This window comes from Pantherophis guttatus, chromosome 14, assembly GCF_059756535.1.
Source record: "Pantherophis guttatus breed Tessera chromosome 14, ASM5975653v1, whole genome shotgun sequence".
In the NCBI taxonomy this organism is placed as follows: Eukaryota; Metazoa; Chordata; class Lepidosauria; order Squamata; family Colubridae; genus Pantherophis; species Pantherophis guttatus.
The window spans coordinates 10,690,652-10,713,011 of NC_142076.1; the positions used below are offsets into that span (position 1 = coordinate 10,690,652).

At 44.0% G+C, this 22,360-nt stretch overlaps 1 protein-coding gene and 1 long non-coding RNA gene across 7 annotated transcripts; both read left to right on the plus strand.

Annotated features, from left to right (window-relative positions):
- The first annotated feature begins 87 nt into the window (after positions 1-87).
- On the plus strand, positions 88-17,318 carry DNAAF8 (dynein axonemal assembly factor 8). Of its 6 annotated transcripts, none has more exons than XM_034420450.3 (9): positions 88-342; positions 1,407-1,535; positions 2,546-2,659; positions 4,640-5,068; positions 8,552-8,654; positions 9,291-9,432; positions 12,191-12,334; positions 14,046-14,147; positions 16,893-17,318. In XM_034420450.3, exons 1-9 carry the CDS (start codon positions 316-318, stop codon positions 17,233-17,235), a joined length of 1,533 nt encoding a protein of 510 aa, XP_034276341.2. In that variant the 5' UTR covers positions 88-315; the 3' UTR covers positions 17,236-17,318. The 6 variants fall into 6 exon arrangements, with proteins under 6 accessions (XP_034276341.2, XP_034276339.2, XP_034276345.2 ...); XM_034420448.3 differs by having other exon boundaries at positions 114-342; positions 1,339-1,535; XM_034420454.2 differs by having other exon boundaries at positions 342-497.
- Positions 17,319-17,957: 639 nt separating this feature from the next.
- LOC132712240 (uncharacterized) lies at positions 17,958-21,685 on the plus strand. Its single transcript, XR_015729870.1, has 3 exons — positions 17,958-18,686; positions 19,141-19,286; positions 20,747-21,685. It is a non-coding gene; the product is annotated as an uncharacterized LOC132712240 (long non-coding RNA).
- The last annotated feature ends 675 nt before the right edge of the window (positions 21,686-22,360 follow it).

Here is a 22,360-nt window from a genome sequence, read left to right on the forward strand (position 1 = left end):
TTACGTCCGTTATTCGTCGCCGGGGCCCAACCAACCAATGAGAAGCTGGGCTCGCGCTACCTCCCCGCCTCCCGAGCCGAGTCAGCCAATGAACGCCCTACGAAAAGCAGAGCGGGGGAGAGAAAACAACCTCTGTCTTGAGTCTCGCCAGGTCTGGAAAGATGACAGGAAAAACGACCGTTTAATGAAACGAGGAGGAGAAGAAAGAAAAAACAGAGGGTTGTCCTTCCTCGCCTGGACCCGACTCCCTATCAAGCACTTAATTTTTTATTGGCTCTTTATTTCCAAGCAGGAAAGGGAGGTCACGCTAAATGGATGTTGCTGTCCTGCCAGGACCTCCCGGTGGGTGGAGCCAAAACCGGGAAACGCACGCCGTTTGAAATGCGGTTCGGAGTTAGCGGCGGTTGCGGTTCGCGGACGTTGTGCGGTTCCTCCCCTGTGGCGAGGAAGGGGTCGTGAGAGCGGCTGGGCTATGCCGGTGGCCTAACACCGAAGCGGTATTCAACCGGACAGAGACTGCCGCCTCTGGTTGCTATGGACGCACCGAAAGCTGGCCCCGTTGCTAGGAGGCGGGGCTAATTGATAGACAGTTGCCATAGTGACCAGTCTCTCTTCCTCCCTGTATCTCATTCCTGCTTCATTGGTTCCAACTGTTTTCTTCCCCCTTTTAAGTGATGTAACTGAAGGAAATATTTAAATGATGTAATTGAAAGAAATTCTTAATTCACGTGACTGAAAGAAATATTTAATTGATGGAATTGAAAGATATTTAATTCACATAACAAAGAAATATTTAAATGATGTAATGGAAAGAAATACTTAATTCACGTGACTGAAAGAAATATTTAATTCACGTGACTGAAAGAAATATTTAATTCACATAATAAAGAAATGTTTAATTGATGTAACTGAAAGAAATATTTAATTCACGTGACTGAAAGAAATATTTAATTCACGTAACTGAAAGAAATATTTAATTCACGTGACTGAAAGAAATACTTAAATGATGTAACTGAAAGAAATATTTAATTCACATAAATATTTAAATGATGTAATGGAAAGAAATATTTAATTCACGTGACTGAAAAATATTTAATTAATGTAACTGAAAGAAATATTTAATTCACGTGACTGAAAGAAATATTTAATTCACGTAACTGAAAGAAATATTTAATTGATGGAACTGAAAGAAATATTTAATTGATGCAGCTGAAACAAATTGCCTGTGTGGTCCTTGAGGGTCAAGGGTCAAGACTGGCCAAAGAACCCTATAGAATCCCCTGTATCAAACATAACAAATTCTCCATTTGGATGGATGTTGATTTTTTTTTTTTTCAGTTTTTCCTTTGTGCCTTTTGTGCCATGCACTGAATCCTTTCTCACCGAGAAGCCCGGTTCCTTTTCAGATGGCATCAGGGGACGGAAACCAGGAAACGGGGGGTCCCCCTGATTTTCATGGCACTCCTTTCCGGTGGGGATCCCTCCTGTCTGCAGTAAGAGATCAGATTCCTTCGATGGACTCTGATGTATCCCTGGTAATCCCACTTCTGTTTGGTTTCACTTGTTTGTATTAATGCACTTATCAAATTTCTCCACTTCCCATCTCACTTAAGTGACTCTGATCAGGTCGGAGGAATTTATTCATCCAAGAGGTGAAGTTTTGCAGAATGATTAGCGAAGCATTTTTCAAGATTGTGTTCCCCGTTCCAAGACAAAAGCGAGGGGAATTAGATATTTTTAAGAAGAGACTAGACAGTCTCTTATCTGAAATAGTATAGGTTCTCCTGCTTGAGCAGGGGGCTGGACTAGAAGACCTCCAAGGTCCCTTCCAGCTCATTCATTTATTCTTTCATTCGTTCATAGATGAAGCAGCTGCCTTTCTCTGCAAGGCAGGCTATCATACTCATAGAAACTCAAATTGAGGCCCTGTATTGTAAAAGTTTAATGTTTTGTCCCAGGGGCATACATCCATAAAAATATTTCTTTTTAAAAAAAATAATGTGGTTAAACAGCACTGTATTCTCTGCTGTGATTTGTACAGTCCTGTTTTATTTGTAAAGGTCCTTTCTAGTGGAATGCTATAGATGCTGAGATTGTGGTTTAACTCCGGAAATTGTGGGTGCTCCATCACCGGACGTTTTCAAGAAGAGACTAGGCAGCCATTTATCTGGAATGATATAGGGCAATGGTGTCCTACCTTGGCAACTTTTAAGACTTGTGGACTTCAAAGCCCACAATTTCCCATGGCTGGCTGGAGAATTCTGGGAGTTGAAATCCACAGCTCTTAAAAGTTGCCAAGGTTGGACATCCCACTATATGGTCTCCTGCTGAGTAGGCGGTTGGACTAGAAGACCTCCAAGGTCCCTTCCAACTCTATGATTTTATGTTTATGTTCTACTACCTCTTCCAAGTAAATGAGTTGACGTCTGCAATTTTATGCTGAGATTTATGATGTCCCCAAATGAAACAATAGGCAGCTGTCAGTGTCATTTTCTATTGTTGCCTTTTAACAAATTTCATCCAGTTTCTACTTCTTTCATGACAGGATGATAGTGATGAAGATGGAGAGCTTTTTCTCTTCCAACGAGATCAGTCCAACTTGATTCCTGACCTGACGGAAGAATTAGAAGATCTTCCACAGGAAGAATTATACTTGCAGGTCACTGATTCTAATTATCTATTTATTCTGTCTGGTTGTATTTAAACCTAGAATGAATACGGCTTAGTTGGGACAAACCAGGAAGTTGTTAAAGCCTTAAATAAGAGAGCTTTTTTGAGTTTGAACTCCCCTGACTGAAGTTTTGTACAAAATTCCTTGGCTGCAGTTTCAAAACTTGCTCTACTTACTATGTTTGATCATTTTCTAGATAAGCACAGAACACTGAGACACAAACTAACAAATGGGCTGGTTTTGCACAATGCGCTAATCACAACGACAAAAGTAACCAAGGGTAACAGCACCCAAGCATTACATACTGTGCAAATGCAGCTGGTAGATCTTTAACTTACCCAATTAAGTTGTTGTACAAGCATTGTCACTGCATGTGGCATAGTGAAGTCATGTCCGACCCATCAAGACCCCATGGACAACGTTCCTCCAGGCCTTCCTGTCCTCTACCATCCCTCAGAGACCATTTAAGCTCACGCCAACTGCTTCAGTGACTCCATCCAGCCACCTCGTTCTCTGCCATCCCCTTCTTCTTTTGCCCTCAATCGTTCCCAGCATTAGGCTCTTCTCCAGGGAGTCCTTCCTTCTCATTAGGTGGCCAAAGTATTTGAGTTTCCTCTTCAGGATCTGGCCTTCTAAAGAGCCATCAGGGTTGATCTCCTCTAGGACTGACCGGTTGGATCGCCTTACAGTCCAAGGGACTCGCAGGAGTCTTCTCCAGCACCAGAGTTCAAAGGCCTCAATTCTTTGGCGCTCGACCTTCCTTGTGGTCCAACTTTCACACCCATACACTGCAACTGAGACACACACACACACACACACACATACATACATACAACGATCGGGCACAAAGTTTTTGCCTCAACCTGTTACGTTTTTCAAAGGCATGTTACAGGTAGTCCTCAATTTACAACCATTTGAAATTAAACGGTATCAAACAAAAGCGATTTACCACCAGCCCTCACATTTACTGTATGTCCATCGCAACATTACCGCGGTCACAGGATCAAAATTCAGGCGCTTGGCAACTGTCATGTATGTATGACGGTTGCAGCCTCCCAGAGTCACATGATTGCCATGTCATCGTTCCAAGTAATGAACTCCAGGAAGTCAGGGCTCTGACACTTCATTCAGGTTCAAGAAACCCTTTATTGAGTACATCATATTGGCACTTAGAAACGTGAAGCTAGCTCTAAATTATTCCTGCACATAGGAATAGTTAAAAGAATAGGATTTCCCCACCCCACCCCAGGTCTCTCAGGTCACATTGGCCAATCAGTCCAGCTGTAGGCTCCCCCCCTCCCCCACTTCAATAGGTGTCCGTTGACATTACCTTGGTTCACACGCCGGCGGGTAGATGTTACGACTAGCCATCTGAGGCACCACATTCCTAAATTCCTTCCTTCTCCCACCCTTGAATGGCAACCCAAAAAACGAAGCAGAAGTAAGCACGGCTTCAGTTGAAGTTGTTTTGCAGGTTGACACATTCTGTTTGTGACCTTCCCAGCTGGCTTTCAGGCAAGCAAAATCAATGGAGGAAGCCGGATTGGCTCAACAACTGCACAATTCACTTTAACACTTCAAGGATTCACTTAACAACCAAGGTTGCGCAATCGGGTGTGAGTCACTTACTCGCCTTGCTTTAGCCAAGGAGATTCTGGTCCTGCTTAATAGTAATAGCACTTAGACTCATCTACCACTTCACAGTGCTTCACAGACCTCTCTAAGCGGTTTACAGAGTCAGCCTATCGGCCCCCAACAACCTGGATCCTCATTTTAAGGATGGAAGGCTGAGTCAACCTTGAGCCTGGTGAGATTCGATCTGCTGAACTGCAGCTAGCAGTCAGCTGAAATAGCCTGCAGTACTGCACTCTAACCACTGTGCCACCTCGGCTCTTTTTAATCTCATAAATCGAGGAGTAGTTGTACTGTTTATGGCAAAGGTAACTGGTGTTTCTTCTGAACTTTCAGGAAAGCTTTTCCTTCATGAGACATCCCCAGGAGATCTGGAGCGAAGATCTGAGAAGTTCAGCTTTTCAGAATGAGCGGGTCCATCCGTCTGAATCTAGGGGGGATCTCTTGCTTGACCTCCGATCCCAAAATGAAGAGGAGCCAAGGCAAGATGCCATCAGTTCTTTGGAATTCTCTATCAACGAGCAACAGTTGGCTGAGGGTATTTCAAGTGTCATCACTGGAAAAGTGTGGGATGGTAGTCAGGAAGAACGGAGGCAGCTCATAGAAACCAAGATCCTTTCCAAAGCACCATTGAGACCTCTTCCTGACTCAGGCTATCCAGAACCCCAAAATAAAAACAACGAAGAAAGACCGGCAGAGGTCAAAAAAGAAGAGGCAATTGTCTCAGCTGAACATCCCCAGGAACTGACACTATTTCGCTTCAAGGTAGGGATTGGAATAGGATCTTTTCTGCCTCTGTATAGGTGGTCCTTGACTTATGACCATTCGTTTAACAACAGTTTGGTATTATGGTGCTGAAAAAAGTGACTTAGGACTGGTCCTCAAAGTTACTATTGTCACACTATTTCTGCGGTTATGTGCTAACATGTTAGTTAAGTTCTCAGCATCTCTAGGGAGGACTAGAAACGTTCTTTGGGGAAATACTAAGGAATGCCTCTAGTAAGAGCACTTAGACTTATATACCGCTTCATAGTGCTTTACAGCCTCTCTAAATGGTTTACGGAGTCAGCCGATTTGCCCCCAACCATCTAGGTCCTCATTTTACCCACCTCGGAAGGATGGAAGGCTGAGTCAACCTTGAGCCGGTCAGGATCGAACTCCTGGCAGTCGGCTGAGTTAGCCTGCAATATTGCATTCTAACCACTGCGCCACCACGGTTCGCTAACTAGGGAACAATAGGACCAAGCTAGATGGTCTAGTCTAGGGGTGGGCAACTATGGCTCCTTTACAATCTCTGAACTTCAACTCCCCGAATTCCTGAACCAGCCATGCTCAGTCAAAGTTGAAGTCCACAAGTCATAAAGGGGCCACAGTTGCTCATCCCTGGTTTAGTTTTATAAGTCTTTGGCAGTTGAAGTCGAGATGGTGATGGCACAATGCCTATTCCGAGGTGCCTATTCATTACAAGGCATGAATGTACCTACCGTATTTTTGGGAGAATAAGACACACTTTTTCCCCCCCTAAAAGAGGATGAAAATTTGGATGCATCTCATACACCGAATGTAGCCCCGCCCACCCACAGCCCACCCGGAAAACGGGTCGCGCGGAGGCAGCAATAGGCTATGGCAATCCCTGCATCCTGAAACAGCTGATCTTTGGGAGGTGGATCCAACCGACAATCAGCTGCTTGTGCTAATCAGGTTGTGCTGAAGCTGAAATGGGCTGTTTGCTGCAAGGAGGCAAATTGCTGGGAGGCAGGGGCAGATTTTTTTTTCTTATGCTAATCCGGCTGTGCTGAAAATGAAAATGAAACAGGCTGTTTGCTGTTTGTTGCAAGGAGGCAAATTGCTGGGAGGCAGAGTTAGATTTTTTTTTTCTTATTTTCCTCCCCAAAAAAGGTAGGTGCGTCTTATAGTCCGGAGTGTCTTATACTCCGAAAAATACGGTATGTACTAGCAGAGCAATGTAATATATTTCTTTATGCATGAGGAGAAATGTGAGTGACCAAGCCAGGTTCTCAAAAGCTCCTAACATGCCCCAAAACTGGAACTTTCCTTTGACCTAGCAAAGCTGTGTTCTACTTCTGAACTGTGAACAGTCCTGTTTCAGAGCTCATGAACCTATCCCATTTCCTGAACATTTCTTGGACATAATAAATTTATTGAAGGGTTGCAGTGCACATCACCCTGTAGCCGAAGTGGATCTAGGCATAATTTGTCATGCTTCTTTCGAAAAAAATGCTTTCAATGTCATTTCTATGGATTTGCCATCTTCACCTCTTCCCCACTCCGCAGTCAGTGAATCTCTGGGGCTCTTGCCAAGTCACAGTTAGCTCCAGCCTGATGTGACAAATTAAGCTGGAGCATCTGATTAAGGGCCAAAGCAATTTTTTGCTGTTTTAGAACAGAGCTCATTTGGGGTGGGGGGTGGGGGGTAGGCTGGTCTTCCATTTCTTGGAGGTTCAGCAGCCAAGAACCATGTAATGGCCCTTTTTTTTTGTTTCTGCTTTTAAGAGGCAACAAATAGATGGGAGTTTACAATGGAAACAACATTAGCTTTGATCACCAACAGTGTCTGAATCAGAATGAAAGGCTTAAATTTACATATTTGTTGCAACTGTGATGCTATTCAGCGGTAATTGGCAGTTTATGTCTTCAGAATGATGCACAATTGCTATTGTGGTCCTGAAGCTGTCAGTTTATAATACAAAGCTCGGGGCTCTGATATGAAAGAAACAGCAACACACATTTCTAACTGTTTGTGTTTTGAAACTTGGCACTTATATTGTCTTTTTCAATATATAGTTTGGGAGCAAATGTTTGGAAATACAGACGGAGCCTTGTTGAATAGCCTGATAACTTGGATGGATCCATACGCATTTTATACTGCAATCAAAGTGGGCGATTTTTGAACATGTTCCGGATATAAAAAGTGTCATATAGATGGCAAAAACAGCTACATTTTTAATGTCGCTCTTACCAAAATAAAATGGGATGGATTAAGATACAAGGACAACTTGCAATGGTCCAAAGGGAAGCTGTTATAAAGCTTAATAAAAACGAAAAAAAGTTATAATGGTTTACAGATAGACATGACTTACCGATCGCGCAGTTAAATCTTTTTTTTTATCATTGATTATATGTCTCATGTAGAAACGGTATACTTCCTTGCATCAGAGAAGCTCTTTGCCACAAATGTACAGTACAATTTTGTAAAGTTACGTTTTAAGTAATCCTGATCATGGCTCTGCAGTGCTTTGCATTCGACTTCCAAAAGGTAGCTTGGAAAACATAGGGGCATTTTCCTGGGAAAAGGCACATTTGGTTTAAAGTCACAAAACATTACAAATTTGTACTCCGAAGAAACTTTTTGGCGATTGAATCCAAGGTGTTGGCAACCAGGACACTTACTTTCTCTACCGGTTCACAAATGTGAGCATGTGTGCTTTGCTCGCACACACACCTTCCACGCATGTGCCAGGCCTCAAAAACATGCTTAAATAGGGTGGCATAGAGCCTCAGTGTTGTGGTCCGCCAGCAGCCCGCGGAGCTGGCAGTGGAGTCGGACAGTGAGGAGGCTGGGGAGGACCATGGGCCAGTCCTGGAGGCTGGGGAAGGCCCGGACGAGGGCTCTGCATCGGAGGCAGAGATGGGGCCAGGGCCATCTGGGAGCGATGGGCAGACTCCGCAGCCTCCAGAGGCAGACAACAGAGAGGCAGAGGAACAGGAGGAGCCTGTTCCTTGTGCATGCATATGCAGAGCTGCCAGAAGGCAAGAGCAGCTAAAGCAAAAAGGACGACTCGGGAGTGAGGCCAGGAGATGATTGGACCCTCCCATAAGGCTTAAAAGAGCAGCAAAGGCTCTTGGGCTCTTTGTAGGAAAGCAACGTTGATTCCAGTGCTTCTTGTCAGCGTCTCTTGAACTTTGTGGGGGGGGGGGGTTGCCAAGAAAAGCCTTTGACAGGTTGCCAAACACATCAAAGGCTGGTGATAAGGTCTGGTTATGAAGAATTTTGTTTTGGACTAAGCTGAGAATGAATTAATTCTCAGCTGTTTTAATAAAATAAGTTTGTTGAGGACTGAATTGTGTTTGGTAATCACTACTTGGGCCTCGGTCACAACAGTGGGCGGAGGGGGGGGCACCCGTGATTTTTGCTACCAGTTTGCCTGAACAGGTATGAACTGGCTGAACTACCTCCTCTGCTGGCAACCGTAGTTTTTATTCCTTCACAAACAATTCTTCTTCCAGGATATTGAGAAATGGGATCTGGACAAAGTTCTCCAGAAGCTAGAGAAGCAAAGCAAGGCCACAAGCTGGCCAGGGGAAGTCGAATCTCCTTCTTTGAGCCATGGTGAGTTCACAAAACATTAGAACTCAACTCAATCTGCAGCAGGTGGTGGAAATGCAGCTGAATATCCATATGGGCACAACGTTCAGATGTTCCGGTAATGCTTGAATAGTTCTTCCTACTGTAAAGTATCCCGATTTTTCTTGATTATTTGATCTTCCCCCAATCTGATGCCCTGAAGATGAAATTCAGCTTCAGCTCCCATAACCTTAGCTAACCTGACTTTACTGGAGAGGGATTATGGGAACTGAAGCTGTTGTAAATACAACTGTTTAGCGGAGGCAATTCCCGGCATTATGTATTTTGCAAATGTTTAAAGATTTTGGAAACCTGGCTTCTGCAATTTAATTTTACTTATGACTCTACAGCAAAACAACAGTTATCTGAAAGCTATTGCATAATTTTTCTCCCCAGTTCTCAACTCTTATAGGAAGTATGACTCTCTTCCAAAATAACTTTCTTTTTTCATTTAAATGAGATAGGATTGTCATAATAACCTTCCTGTAAATAAGGATATAAAAACGCTCTGTAAACGCTCTGTAAACGAATAATCCATACTGCTTTCCTAATGGGCTAGACTAAAGATATTGGCATTTCTTTTCCCAGGAAGATTAAGTAGTTCTTCTTTCCCACCTCCAGAACATTACAAGGCTGTGACCCAATCAAAGCTGATGGCAAAACTGGAAGAATTGTCTCGTAAGCAGTCGAAGGCATTTTTCTCCCCCTGGCAGAAGCGCCCCCCCAAATCTCCCTCCCTTGACAAATGCCAGGGAGATGCGAGGTAGGTCACTTCTGTTGCCTTGATGGAGCAGGAGAGGGGAGCCTCTCTGAGGAATGTTTTCAGCAACTAGGACTTTCATTGTCTAACTCCTGCATTAGGGGTTCTGTGGGGTGCTTAGCATCTGGCCTGTGGGATGCTTAGATCTGGCCTTTGGGGCCTCCCTGGAAACCGCAAAGGACTGCCTACAGTGCCTTTATCAGCGAAAACAGCAGAGATGGTATTCAGACGGTTCTGGAGAACTGGTAGCAGAAATTTTGAGTAGTTTGGAGAACCGGTAAATAACACCTCTGAATGGCCCCGCCCCCATCTATTCTCTGCTTCCTGAGTCCCAGCTGATTGAGTCCCAGCTGATCGGCTGGGTCTTCTTTTGTTGCCTTGCACACAGAGCTGAAAAGCAGGTTAGTGGGGTGGGGAGGGAATGGAGATTTTGCAGTTTCCTTCCCCTGGAGTGTGGTGGGAATGGGGATTTTACAGTATCCTTCCCATGGATTGGGGTGGGAATGGAGATTTTGCAGTTTCCTTCCCCTGGAGTGGGGTGGGAATGGAGATTTTGCAGTATCCTTCCCCTGCCACGCCACCAAGCCACACCCACCAAGCCAAGCCACGCCCACCAAGCCACATCCACAGAACCGGTAGTAAAAAAAATTGAATCCCACCACTGGAAAACAGAACTCGGGAGGGCCACAGCAGAGGATTGCAGGAGGACATCACAGCCAAAAATGGAGCTCGGGAGTCCATTTTTGCTGGCAAAACGCTCGAGCCATCCCAGGTGCCCTCGACACAAGTGACATTGAGTTGTCTATGCCCCCACCAGCCCCCCAAGATCAAACACAACCCTGATGCGGTCCTCAATGAAATTGAGTTTGACACCCCTGGTTTCATGTTAATTCTTTGAATTAACAAAGTGAGGTCTCCGTGAGGAATGCCAAGTCTGATAAGAACTGGTTCAAACCTGCCAAAGACAAGGACTGTACATAGTTTTGAACTTTAGAACCTCAATGTAATATGGAAAGCATGCCTCGTAAACACGAGGATGAATCTTAACAAGAGCATACTGAGAATATTATGGGATGCTACAAAATGTTGCATGACACACGAGTCAAATGAGGCTAACCAATGAAAGGGCTCATTCCAAACAGAATATGTTTGAGCTGTATATCAAGTGATTCTTTCTAAGTTGCTCTCTGTTTGAGTGAGATGCCTTCTCCTTGCTTATGCATAAATAAAAGAGAGATTAATTTACTTTTTTGGCTCAGATCTTATTTGGGCAAGGCATATCGGGCTAATAAATCTTGCCAACGTTTATGTCTAACAAGCTCAACTGAAAGCATCATTACATCTGCCCAGAGGTGGGATTCACTTACGTTCCCTACCGGTTCGCACATGAGAGCTCCTCCGCGCATGCACACCGCCTTCCATGCACGCTCTTTGCTCCTGCAGTCGCCACTACAGATTCGCCCGAACCGGACAGAACCGGCTGAATCCCACCACTGCATCTGCCCAAAGTTTCTTGTTAGTGAAAAAGTATTATATAATAAAGGTAGTCTTCAACTTACAACAGTTCATTTAAGGACTGTTCAAAGTTACTATAGCACTGGGAAAAAAGTGACTAATGACCGTTTTTCACACTTTATGACCATGGTAGCATTCCCATGGTCATGTGATCAAAATTGAGATGCTTGGCAACTGGCTCATATTTATGGCCATCACAGTGTCCCAGGGTCACGTGATCCCTTTTGTGACTGTCCGTCAAGCAATGGGGAAGCCAGTTTCACTTAACAACTCTGGCAAGAAAGATTGTAAAATGAGGCAAAACTCACTTAACACATGTCTCACGTAGCAACCGAAACGTTGGGCTCAATTGTGATCCTAAGTCAAGGACTAATTGTGGTCATAAGTCAAGGAAGTGAGCGGATTTTTTTCCCCAGGTTATGAGCAATACCTTAAATCAATGGTTCCCACTCTGGGGGCCCATGCCCCACGGGGGGAGGGGGCAATTTGATTTTTAATGGGGGCAATTGGAACTGTTTAAACCAAGTTAATGGCCTTTTAGGCTTTTTGAGTAAAGTAAGAATTCTATGTCAAGGGGGATGGCGGGGGCATCAGGATTTTAGAGATGCTTAGCTGGGGCATGGCCAAAAAAAGGTTGGGAACCACTGCCTTAAGTGCAGTGATGAAATCCACATTTTTTTACTACTGGTTCTGTGGGCATGGCTTGGTGGGTATGGCAGGGGAAGAATACTGCAAAATCCCCATCCCCTCCCCACTCCAGGGGAAGGATACTGCAAAATCCCCATCCCCTCCCCACTCCAGGGGAAGGATACTGCAAAATCCCCATTCCCTCCCCACTCCTGGGGGAAGGATATTGCAAAATCCCCATTCCCTCCCCACTCCTGGGGGAAGGATATTGCAAAATCTCCATTCCCACCCCATTCTGGGGCCAGCCAGAGGTGGTATTTGCCGGTTCTCCGAACTACTCAAAATTTCTGCTGCTGGTTCTCCAGGACCTGTCAGAACCTGCTGAATTTCACCCCTGCTTAAGTGATACTTTGGCAGCATCACTCCAAAGGGTTGGAAACGAGCAGCTCAATCCAGGTTTCAACCTATCTTATACTGGGTCAGTTCTGAACAAAATTGTACAGGAAGAGGCTATTTTGGCTTTGTGCGCTCAATAAAATCAGCGCAAATATTGAAGTCATTATTGTGAAAGTATTGCAAAATAGATACTGCAAAAAGTGAATGTCCTTTCTGCTTTCAGAGACATTTCTGTCCCAGCACCAAGAAAAACAGATCTGAGTTGGATTCCAGCAGCTTTATGCATTCCAGAGCCCCCAACGGTGTATATTGATTTAAGGGACACCGTATCTCAAAAGTCTGAATCTTCGGCTGATGAAACACAAAGGTATTAGCAGTGTGTCGTTTTGACGTAAATGTGGAACCCGGGGATGTTTTTGTTTCATCTAAGATCAGAGTTGCAGGAGATGCATTTGGCCACGAGTGACATCGGGCGGGGGGGGGGGAGGGAGACGGGGACCTCTCCCTCAAAACGAAGCTGGCCAGGACAAAACCCTAAATTTGATCTCTTTGCTTTTAAATTGAGACTCGGTTAAAAAGAAAAATATAAGAAGTTACGTTTTGATATAACATAACCGCTAAGATTTAGAAGGGAGAACCGATGCAGCAGAGGCCCACGGGGAACAAACCCATATCGAAGATATGAAAATTAAATATTAAAAAGTGTGAATGACACTGCTGTATTCATAGTGTTAAATAATTGATTCAAAGAGTTGGAGGGAATCCCTGAAATGATCTAGTTTAAACTCCTGCCAGGTGTATATTGGGTGGTTTTCATTAATCCTAGGGCTAAACAATAGCCTGGAATTAGAAGACAGAAGATTTATAGACTATAGATACCACAACTACTTATTATTTAAAAGTATGAGGTGCATCTTTTGTTTATTTATTTGTATCCACCTTTATATTTTTTACAAATAAGGCAGCAAAAATATCAAACACTGCATCCTCCTCCTGTTTTGCCCACAACAACAATCCTGTGAGCAGAGAGTGATTGGCCCAAAGTCACTCAGCTGGCTTTCATGCCTAAGGCAGGACTACAACTCCCAGTCTCCTGGTGATTGGCCTCACTCGACTGGTTTTCATGCCTAAAACTGGACTAGGACTCCCAGCCTCCTGGTGAATGGTCCAAAGTCACCCAGCTGGCTTTCATGCCTAAGGCAGAACTAGAACTCCCAGTCTCCTGGTTTCTAGACTGGTGCCTTCCCCACTAGACCAGATTGTCTCATATTCCAAGGATGCATCCATGCTAGGTTGCATAATCTCCCAGGATCAAGGGTACAAGTGGAGAGAATGAGACCAAATTATATAGCACCACCCAGTGATTGAAAGGAATGGGATATCAAATCCAACTTTTGTTTTGTCCCTAAACGTTGGGCAAAACCTGAATTGATCGTGCCTGTTCCCGAAACATGTATTCAGACACCAACTTAAGTCTGAGCCGCACAAGATTTGCCTGTAACATCTGGCCTAATTTGAGGATTATTTTCGTTCTTCCCAACCCCTGTTTTTTGTAATATCTGATCTAATACAAAGTTCTGCAGAATCTGAAAGTTTGCACATTTTTGAGTCAGTTTCATTGATTCTAATAAAGATTCCATCCCAACTGTGAATTTTGATTTTTGTTTTGTTTTTAATGGATCAACATGGGCTACAATTTCCTCTTTTTCTTTTTGGGAACTTAAAAGCGCAATGTGAAAGCAGGTGGACCTACTACGCCCATCTCCCAGAGGCTCCTTGTCAGATAATATGAAACAGTTTTTTTAAAAAAAATCGGATCTATAGGGTAGATTCTTTTGAGATAAGACTTAAAAAGCAGCTCCTTTGAATTCTGAAAATAGCTGCTTTTTGCCAAGCTCTGTTCTGATGAAAGCTTTTGAGAAATGGATTATTTACTTTGTACTTGAGAGCGGACGCTCCCTCCAATGCCAAACATAGCTTTCTCAAGGCTTACTCCTACCAGGTCTGTAGCTGTTGTCCTACTGGGTGGCCAGCAATAGTGGTACAGAGCAGTGAGATTTCCCTTTTGTTTTTTTCAGCTTGAGCGACAGCTCCTCTGACGATGAGGAAGATATAAAAGGGACAACCCAAAACAAAGAAGAAGGGAGGATGGCTGAGTTGTCTTTGGCATCACGGTACAGGTGAGCGATGGTCATTGTGTTCGTGACATAAATGAGGCTATCATCATAATGACAAATTCTGTTCTGCAATCGTAAGGGAATAGAATAGAATAGAATAGAATAGAATAGAATAGAATAGAATAGAATAGAATAGAATAGAATAGAATAACAAACTTGAAAGGGACCTTGGAGGTCTTCTAGTCCAACCTCCTGCTTAGGCAGGAAACCCTACAGACAAATGGTTATCCAATATGTTCTTAAAAACTTCCAGTGTTGGAGCATTCACAACTTCTGGAGGAAAGTTGTTCCACTCATTCATTGTTCTCACTGTCAGGAAATTTCTCCTTAGTTCTAGGTTGCTTCTCTCCTTGATGAGTTTCCACCCATTGCGTCTTGTCCTGCCTTCAGATGCTTTGGAGAACAGCTTGACTCCCTCTTCTTTGTGGCAACCCCTGAGATATTGGAAGACTGCTGTCATGTCTCCCCTGGTCCTTCTCGTCATTAAACTAGACAGATCCAGTTCCTGCAACTGGTTTTTATATGTTTTAGCCTCCAGTCCCCTAATCCTCTTTGTTGCTCTTCTCTGCACTCTTTCTATAATCTCAATGTCTTTTTTACATCATGGTGACCAAAACTGGATGCAGTATTCCAAGTGTGGCCTTACCAAGGCCTTATAAAGTGGTATTAACACTTCACTAGTCGATTCTGTACCCAACAAATACAGATAGTCCTTGACTTACAATCATTTGTTTAGTGACTGTTCGAAGTTACAACAGCACTAGAAAGTTACCTATGGCTGGTTTTCATACTTGCAACCCGTTGCAGCATCCTCATGGTCACATGAACCAAATTTGGATGCTCGGCAACCGATACGTGTTTATGACAGTTACACTGACTTGGGGTCATGTGATCACCATTTGAAGACATATATACCACTTCATAGTGCTTTCACAGCCTTCTAAGCGGTTTACAGAGTCAGAATATTTGCCCCCAACAACCTGGGTCCTCATTTTACCCACCTCGGAAGGATGGAAGGCTGAGTCAATCTTGAGCTGGTTAGAATTGAACTGCTGGCAGTGGGCAGAATCAGCCTGCAATGCTGCATTCTAACCACTGCGCCACCACGGCTCCGTAACCTTCCCATCTGGCTTCTGACAAGGGAAGTCAATGGGGGAAGCCAGATTTGCTTAATGACCACATTATGCACTTAATAACTGCAGTGATTCATTTAACAACCAGGAGAAAAAAACTTGTAAAATGGGGCACAACTCAACAAAATTGCCTTGCTAAGCAACAGAAACTTTGGCTCAACTGTGGTTGTAAGTCGAGGACTACCTGTCCATTGACTTTATATATACACACACACATATCCCACAGCTGATGCTACATTTTTCCTGGTTGCCAATTTGCTATTAAATGTACTGTAAGCCTTGACTGAAGGCTTAGTACGATTTGTGAGTTAGTCCGAAAAGGCTTGTTTTAACAAACTGCGATGAGGTTTACAAGCTGAGTGCAGTTTGTGAGCTCAGCCAAAACATTTGCAGTGGGCGTAATCAAATCTTTTACTGGCCCTTTTAAAGAATTGTCTTAAGTTGCAGACTATAGCTTTGCGTGACGTGCGAACGAAACCACATTGCTGGGAGGGATGTTGTTGAACATGACGCATCAGTCCAACAGGCTACATCAGGGGTGTCAAACTCGATTTCCTTGAGGGCTGCATCAGCGTGGTGTTTGACCTCAGGGAGCTGGGTGGGTGTGGCCAGCTCAACATCACTCGTGTTGGGGGGTGCCTGTAGTGGCCTGAGCGCTTCTGCCAGTGAAAATGGGCTCCCAAGCTCCATTTTTGGCTGCCACGGCCTCCTGCAACCCTCTGCCAGCGAAAACGGAGATTGGGAGCCCGTTTTTGCTGGCAGAGGCACCGCATACTGGTCCTTTGCTGTTTCCAGGGTGGCCCCGTAGGCCATATCTAAGCACCCCATGGACCACATCCAGCCCGCAGGCTTTGGAGTTTGACACCTCTGATATAGGGTCTTCTGCTTGAGCATGGGGTTGGGCTAGAACAGGGGTCTGCAACCTTAAACACTCAAAGAGCCATTTGGACCCATTTCCCACAGAAAAGAAAACACCAGGAGCCACAAAACCCTTCCCGTGCCTGACTATTTCTAGAGTGGCTACAAAATTAGCATATGTAGTTGAATTAAACGTTCCGTTTTCTTCTGAAACTTTTCTTTTCTTGGATTTATCCATGGTTGGCCTACCGGGGGTTGAAAAGCTCAATAAATCTAATGCCAGCGGGTGTCGCACATTGGCGGCTGTGACGCATATTTTGAGGGACAGGGAGCCATAGCAGAGGGGTGAAAGAGCCACAGTCGGCTCCAGAGCCACAGGTTGCTGACCCCTGGGCTAGAAGACCTCCAAGGTCCCTTCCAGCTCTCTTCTGAATCATTGATTAAGTAGAATAAAAATGATTCCGTAAATAAGGTATGACCCCCTCCACCTGCCCGGCCCCTTGGTTTTCTGAGGTTCTCCTACACCCATCCTTTTTGTTTCCACAAATGTCTCCCCAGAAGACATTTACATAATGCAAACAAACAGAGATTGGGAGCCTGTTTTTGCTGGCAGAAGCACCGCGGGCTGTTCCTTCGCTGTTTCTAGGGCAGCCCTGTGGGCCAGATCTAAGTTACCCCGCAGGCCAGATGTGGCCCCCGGGCCTTAAGTTTGACACCCCTGAGCTACATGAACCAACTCATTCTCTCTCTCTCCTAGCAAAAATTGCACTGGGAAATGTTCTCTACTGCAACAGCTCCGAAACTTTCGAAAACAGATGTCTCAGTTGCCGGCTCCTGAACCAAACAAAAGAAGCCAAAATCCCCAGCAACCCAACAGAACCCACCAGCTGAATGTCAGAACAACAAAGCAGAGTCTGATATACAGAGGGCAATCTTCCACGATGACAGAAAAAACGGAGTCTGATGGAAGGAATCCCCTCCTCAGTGACTGCGCTAAGGGAGCAGCTAAGTCTTCCAGAGAATTCCAGAAAGAAACCAAGGAAGAGACATGTTCAGAACTGCCTCCAGATGCTTCTCCAAAGAAAGATGGCAAAGACTGAAGGTATTGCATGGAAAACTCCTCAGGGGAGATTGGCGAGCTAGAAACATGAAATGTAAATAAAATAAAAAGCTTGAAATACGATTTATTTGCCATATACTTCTTTTCCTCCAAAAATTCAAGACACCAAACACCCCTCCCCTTTTCAGTTCTGTTGCTGATTGGGGTCACTCATCATGCAGAACTATACCATGATTTGATTTTCCTCTTCATATAACACAAATCGAGTCGTTATTTTATTTAGTTTTTTTATTGATTGATTGAATTGAATATAGGCAGTCCTCAACCTACGACCAGAATTGAGCGCAAAATTTATATTGCTAAGTGAGAATTTTGTTAAGTGAGTTTTGCTCCATTTTACAATGTTTCTCATCACATATGTTAAGTGAAGCACTGCAGTTCTTAAATTAATAACACGGTTGTTGAGTGAATCTGGCTTCCTCATTGACTTTACTTGTCAGAAGGTCACAAAAGGGGGATCACATGATTCCGGGACAATGCAACCGTCATAAGTATGAGTTCAATCCTAGGCAGCAACATGGATATTTCTCTATCCGCACAAAGAGAAAATATCTGCTGTGAACTCCGCATAGGCATCAGGAAGGGCATCCGGCCAGTAAACGCTCAGCTCCGTTCAGTCGTCCTGATTCCACCCCAATAAAAAGGGATTACAGGATCATCGTACTATCACATGTGGTGGACAAGTCCAGAAATGAGAAATTATTGGGCAAAAATTTGAATATGGCTAGAGAGAATGACACAGCAACATACTGATCTTAAACCGGAGCTGTTCCTGTTGGGTATCTTACCGAAGAAATTTAGTAAAGAAAATATATATTTGATTATACATGTAATAACGGCAGCAAGAATAGTATTTGCACAAAATTGGAAAGCAGAAAAAAATCCTACAAAGGGAGAGCTAATTAAGAAAATATTAGAAGGTGCAGAAATGAGTAGATTAACATTAGCAATTAGAGGGAAGGAAGAATCGGAGTATTACAACATATGGGGGCAATTTTATCAATGGATAGAGACTGAATATAGACAACGGGCAATGTAACAATAAGAAATATGGGAAAAATATGTTGTAATACATTAAATTTAAATGTAAGAGGAAAGATAAATATGTACTAAGAAAATGATGATAAATGTTGAATATGATAACACACAAAAAATTTGTACCCAGATGTTACACTGATTGATTAATGATGAATTGTTTGTTTAAAAATAAACAATTTTTCCAAAAAAAAAAAAAAAGGGATTACAGGATCATAAAAAGAAAAAAAATTGACCAAGTGTGATGAGACGAACAAGAAATTTGTCTTCAGCGCAGAAGCTCTCAGGGTACATGCAAAGCAAAGGAGTAATCATCACCATCATCATAATAGCAATAAAAGGAGGAGCAAGGAAGATAAGAAGAATAAATGATAATACTACAGCCATATTACATGGGTAAATATATATAGACATATTACTTTTATTTGCCACCCAACTTGCCACAAGCTGTCAGTCATTTGAGCCTCTCAGCGTGAAATAGCTACTTTAATCCTTAATCCTTAAATCTTTGTTAGACAAATCATGGTTATAGCATGTTTTCCTGACCCGAACAGTGGTCTGGAAAGCTTCACAGCCAATCAGAATCTGGGCCTCTTCATCAGTTTGAACCCGAGACTCTCATAATTACGTGGTACTACCTATTGGCAATCATAAATAATGCAGTCATTGCAATTTATAAGAAAAGTCCTTTGAACCTGGGTGGCTATTAAATTTGAATAAAGGAATGAGCGGATAAATAAGTAATGAAAAGGTCCTGTACATTTTAAGGTTAAGTTTACACATGGCCTCTTCGCGCATGAAGTGGTTTTGCTATAAAAGATGTACGTAAGCTCGCTCCTGTACTCTGCAGGATTGTGGGAAACCAGCAGGAAGAGCAAGTGAAGGAGGAAACCATGAAATGGTGGTTCCGGGAAACAGCTGGAGAAATCAAATCTGCAGCACTCCACCAACAGGAAGCAACCCAGGACTGAACAAACCCCCATCGTGTTCCATACGGTCAGTATACAAAGGAAGTTGTGTCCAAAGAGGGGTGGTTGTTGGTGACTTCTTTTCAGTTTCTGTTCTGCCCCAGCTACGGACCCCAAAGAACGCAGCACACACAAAGTCTGTACAAACCTTAGTTTACTAAATTAAATCAGTTTTTTTTTTCAAACAAAGGCTGTTAATTAACTTTCTTAACAACCTACAAGAATCCAAAGAATAAATAATCGTAATCTTACTATGGTTGGCAGAAAGCCCAGAAGCAATTGTCCAAAGAACTAAGATCAAGGCGCAAAGGAGAGTGAATAACTCTGTTATTCCATGACCCAAAGGTACTCTTTTTCTCAGGAGGCAACTGGACTTTCTGGTTTTTCTTCGAAGAGGTTTTGCTTCTCATCCAAGAAGCTTCTTCAGCTCTGACTGGATGGTGGGGAAATGGAAGGACATCCACTCAGAGCGGAAGAAGCTTCTTGGATGAGAAGTGAAACGTCTCAAAAGAAAAACTAGAAAGTCCAATTACCTCTTGAAAAAAAAAAAGGCCTTTTGGGACAACCATGGCCTGAATGGCTGAGAATTCTCCATAGACACTTGTTATTGTGTTATTCTAAAATAAACATCTGAAAGATCCAGAATTCCGCTACTTTGCTTGCGGAAAGTAAACTTCTGCTTCTGCTCGTGTGTAAATTAAGTCACGTGCCGCCCAGGCAGACAGTTTGGCTTGAAATAAATGCAACGCAGAAGAAATTGGGAAACTGTTGTGGCCCGTCAGCGGCCTGTGAGGCTGGTGGCTGATTCGGACAGCGAGGAGGCTGGTGTGCTGCGCCAGCAGCCTGTGCAGTTGGCGCTCGAGTCGGACAGTGAGGAGGCTGGAGAAGATGTGGTGCCAGAGGCGGGGATTCAGCCAGGGCCTTCAGAACTTCCAGAAGCTCCCACAACTTCTGGAGGCAAGCCATTCCACTGGTGAACTGTCCTCACTGTTAGGAAGTTCCTCCTTAGTTCTAGATCCGTGATGGCGAACCTATGGCACGCGTGCCACAGGTGGCACGCGGAGCCATATTGTTGGGCACACGGTGTTGCCCTAGCTCAGCTGCAGCACACATGTGCACACCGTCCAGCTGATTTTCAGCAAACAAGCTATTTCCAGCCTCTGGAGAGCCTCTGGGGGTGGGGTGGGGAAGGCCGTTTTCACCCTCCCCATGCTCCAAGAAAGCCTCTGGAGCCTGGGGAGGGCGAAAAACAGGCCAACCAGGCCCACCGTGCCATCGCGTGCCAAAAGCGGGGGGAGCACAGGGGATCATGCGTGGGGGGGGGGGTACATTGAATTATGGGTGTGGCACGCGGGTGCACGACCCCCTTGCACTCCCCCCGCTTTTGGCACGCAACGGCAAAAAGGTTAGACATCACTGTTCTAGGTTGTTTCTCTCTTTGAATAGTTTCCATCCGTTCCTTCTCGCCCGGCCTTCTTTTCATTGCAGTTACAATACAAATTTTACGTGGTTTTGCAATCCACGCACATCTCTTTTCTTTGGACGGATCTTCGTTCTCCATAAACATCTATGAATAAAAGTCATTTCAAAGAGAGAGGACGGGGAGGCTTCAAGCAGTCTGCGCGTATACGGCCATCCTTTTTTTTTTTTTGCAAAACGGGCCTAAAAAAAACAGGCCTGACAGTGATGCTTTCCGCCTCTCGGATTAGAATGTTCTCCCCCTTTGTGGATTCCTACGCCAACCGAAGAAATTTAAGTTGTTTTGACATCTGAAACCAAAGCGGCGGCAATTTGGCAGCCGTTGTCTCTTTTGATATTTGGAAATGAAACGAGCGAGAGGATAAATGCGTGCGCGCGCAGTTCATTTTCAATCGGATCCTTTTGATCAGTTTTAATCCAGGGTTGACTTCGCCTCCAACCATCAGGTCAACTTCGGCCAAGTCTCCTCTTTGGCGCCTTCCAACTTTCGCCTGCTTGATTTGCTCTGTTAGGATATGGTTTGAGCCTAACAGTTGTCCAGGCAATATACAGTATGTGTACTGTTACTTTAATCTGATAATGTATTATGTGACTTTAATGCTGAGTCATGCTGTAATTACATAATGACTGGTTATGAGAGTATTTAAGCAAGGTACTGTAACATGTTCAGTTGCTGCTATGTTATGCTGCCATTGTGTATGAAGATGATGAGATGATGAAGCTGCTATGATAAACTACCATTGAGAGGAGTTGCTATCTGCTAATCATCGTTGGATGGATCTGTAACCATCGTGGCTTGTGAACCAGAGTGAGTTTGTTATTCTAACCAACTACTGTTTGTTGGGTAAGAAGATTCTGTAACTACTGGACTGATTTACTGGCGAAGACTTGGAATTTGTTTAAAGACTATGAGACTGTTTTTCTACTATAAAGTAAGCTTTTGATAAACCAGTTTGCATAACTCTTATTCATTGCTCTCAGCAACGTTTCCTTGTGCAATTTACTCTGCTGGTTGGTAACACAACACCAATATCCTTAACATGCTCGCTGAGTGTTAGGCCGTCTCTGGCTACATCTTCAAAGTCACCAACTCAGCCACCAGCGGAAAATTTAAACAGCTGAAAGCTGCGGGAAAACACCAAAGGAGATCAAGGGAAAAATAAATAAATAACCCAAATCCAAAGGCAGGAGCATGAGTGTAGCTATAGCACTTTAGACTAATATGCCGGTAGTCCTCGACTTACGACCGCAGTTGAGCCCAAAAGTTTCTGCTGCTAAATGAGTCGTTTGTTAAGTGAGTTTGGCCCCATCGTATGACCTTTCTTGCCACAACCAATCACTGTGGTCGATAAGTTAGTGATAGCACTAAGCAATAGCACTTAGACTTATATAACACTTCACAGTGCTTTCACAGCCCTCTCTAAGCGGTTTACAGAGTCAGCCTATCACCCCCAACAATCTGGGTCCTCATTTTACCCACCTCGGAAGGACAGAAGGCTGAGTCAATCTTTAGCTAGTCAGGATTGAACTGTGGGTGGGGAGGTTGTTTGGGGAGGGGGTGGGGAATTGTGGTGGGTGGGGGTGTGTGTTTGGGGATTGTTATGTGTACTGGACCTGGCCTTT

Coding starts and splice junctions, on each gene's coding strand:
- DNAAF8 (XM_034420448.3), top strand. CDS start 312: ATGGATGTTGCTGTCCTGCCAGGACCTCCCG. Junction 1,536..2,545: donor TGGACTCTGATGTATCCCTG/GTAATCCCACTT, acceptor CTTTCATGACAG/GATGATAGTGATGAAGATGG. Junction 2,660..4,639: donor AGGAAGAATTATACTTGCAG/GTCACTGATTCT, acceptor CTGAACTTTCAG/GAAAGCTTTTCCTTCATGAG.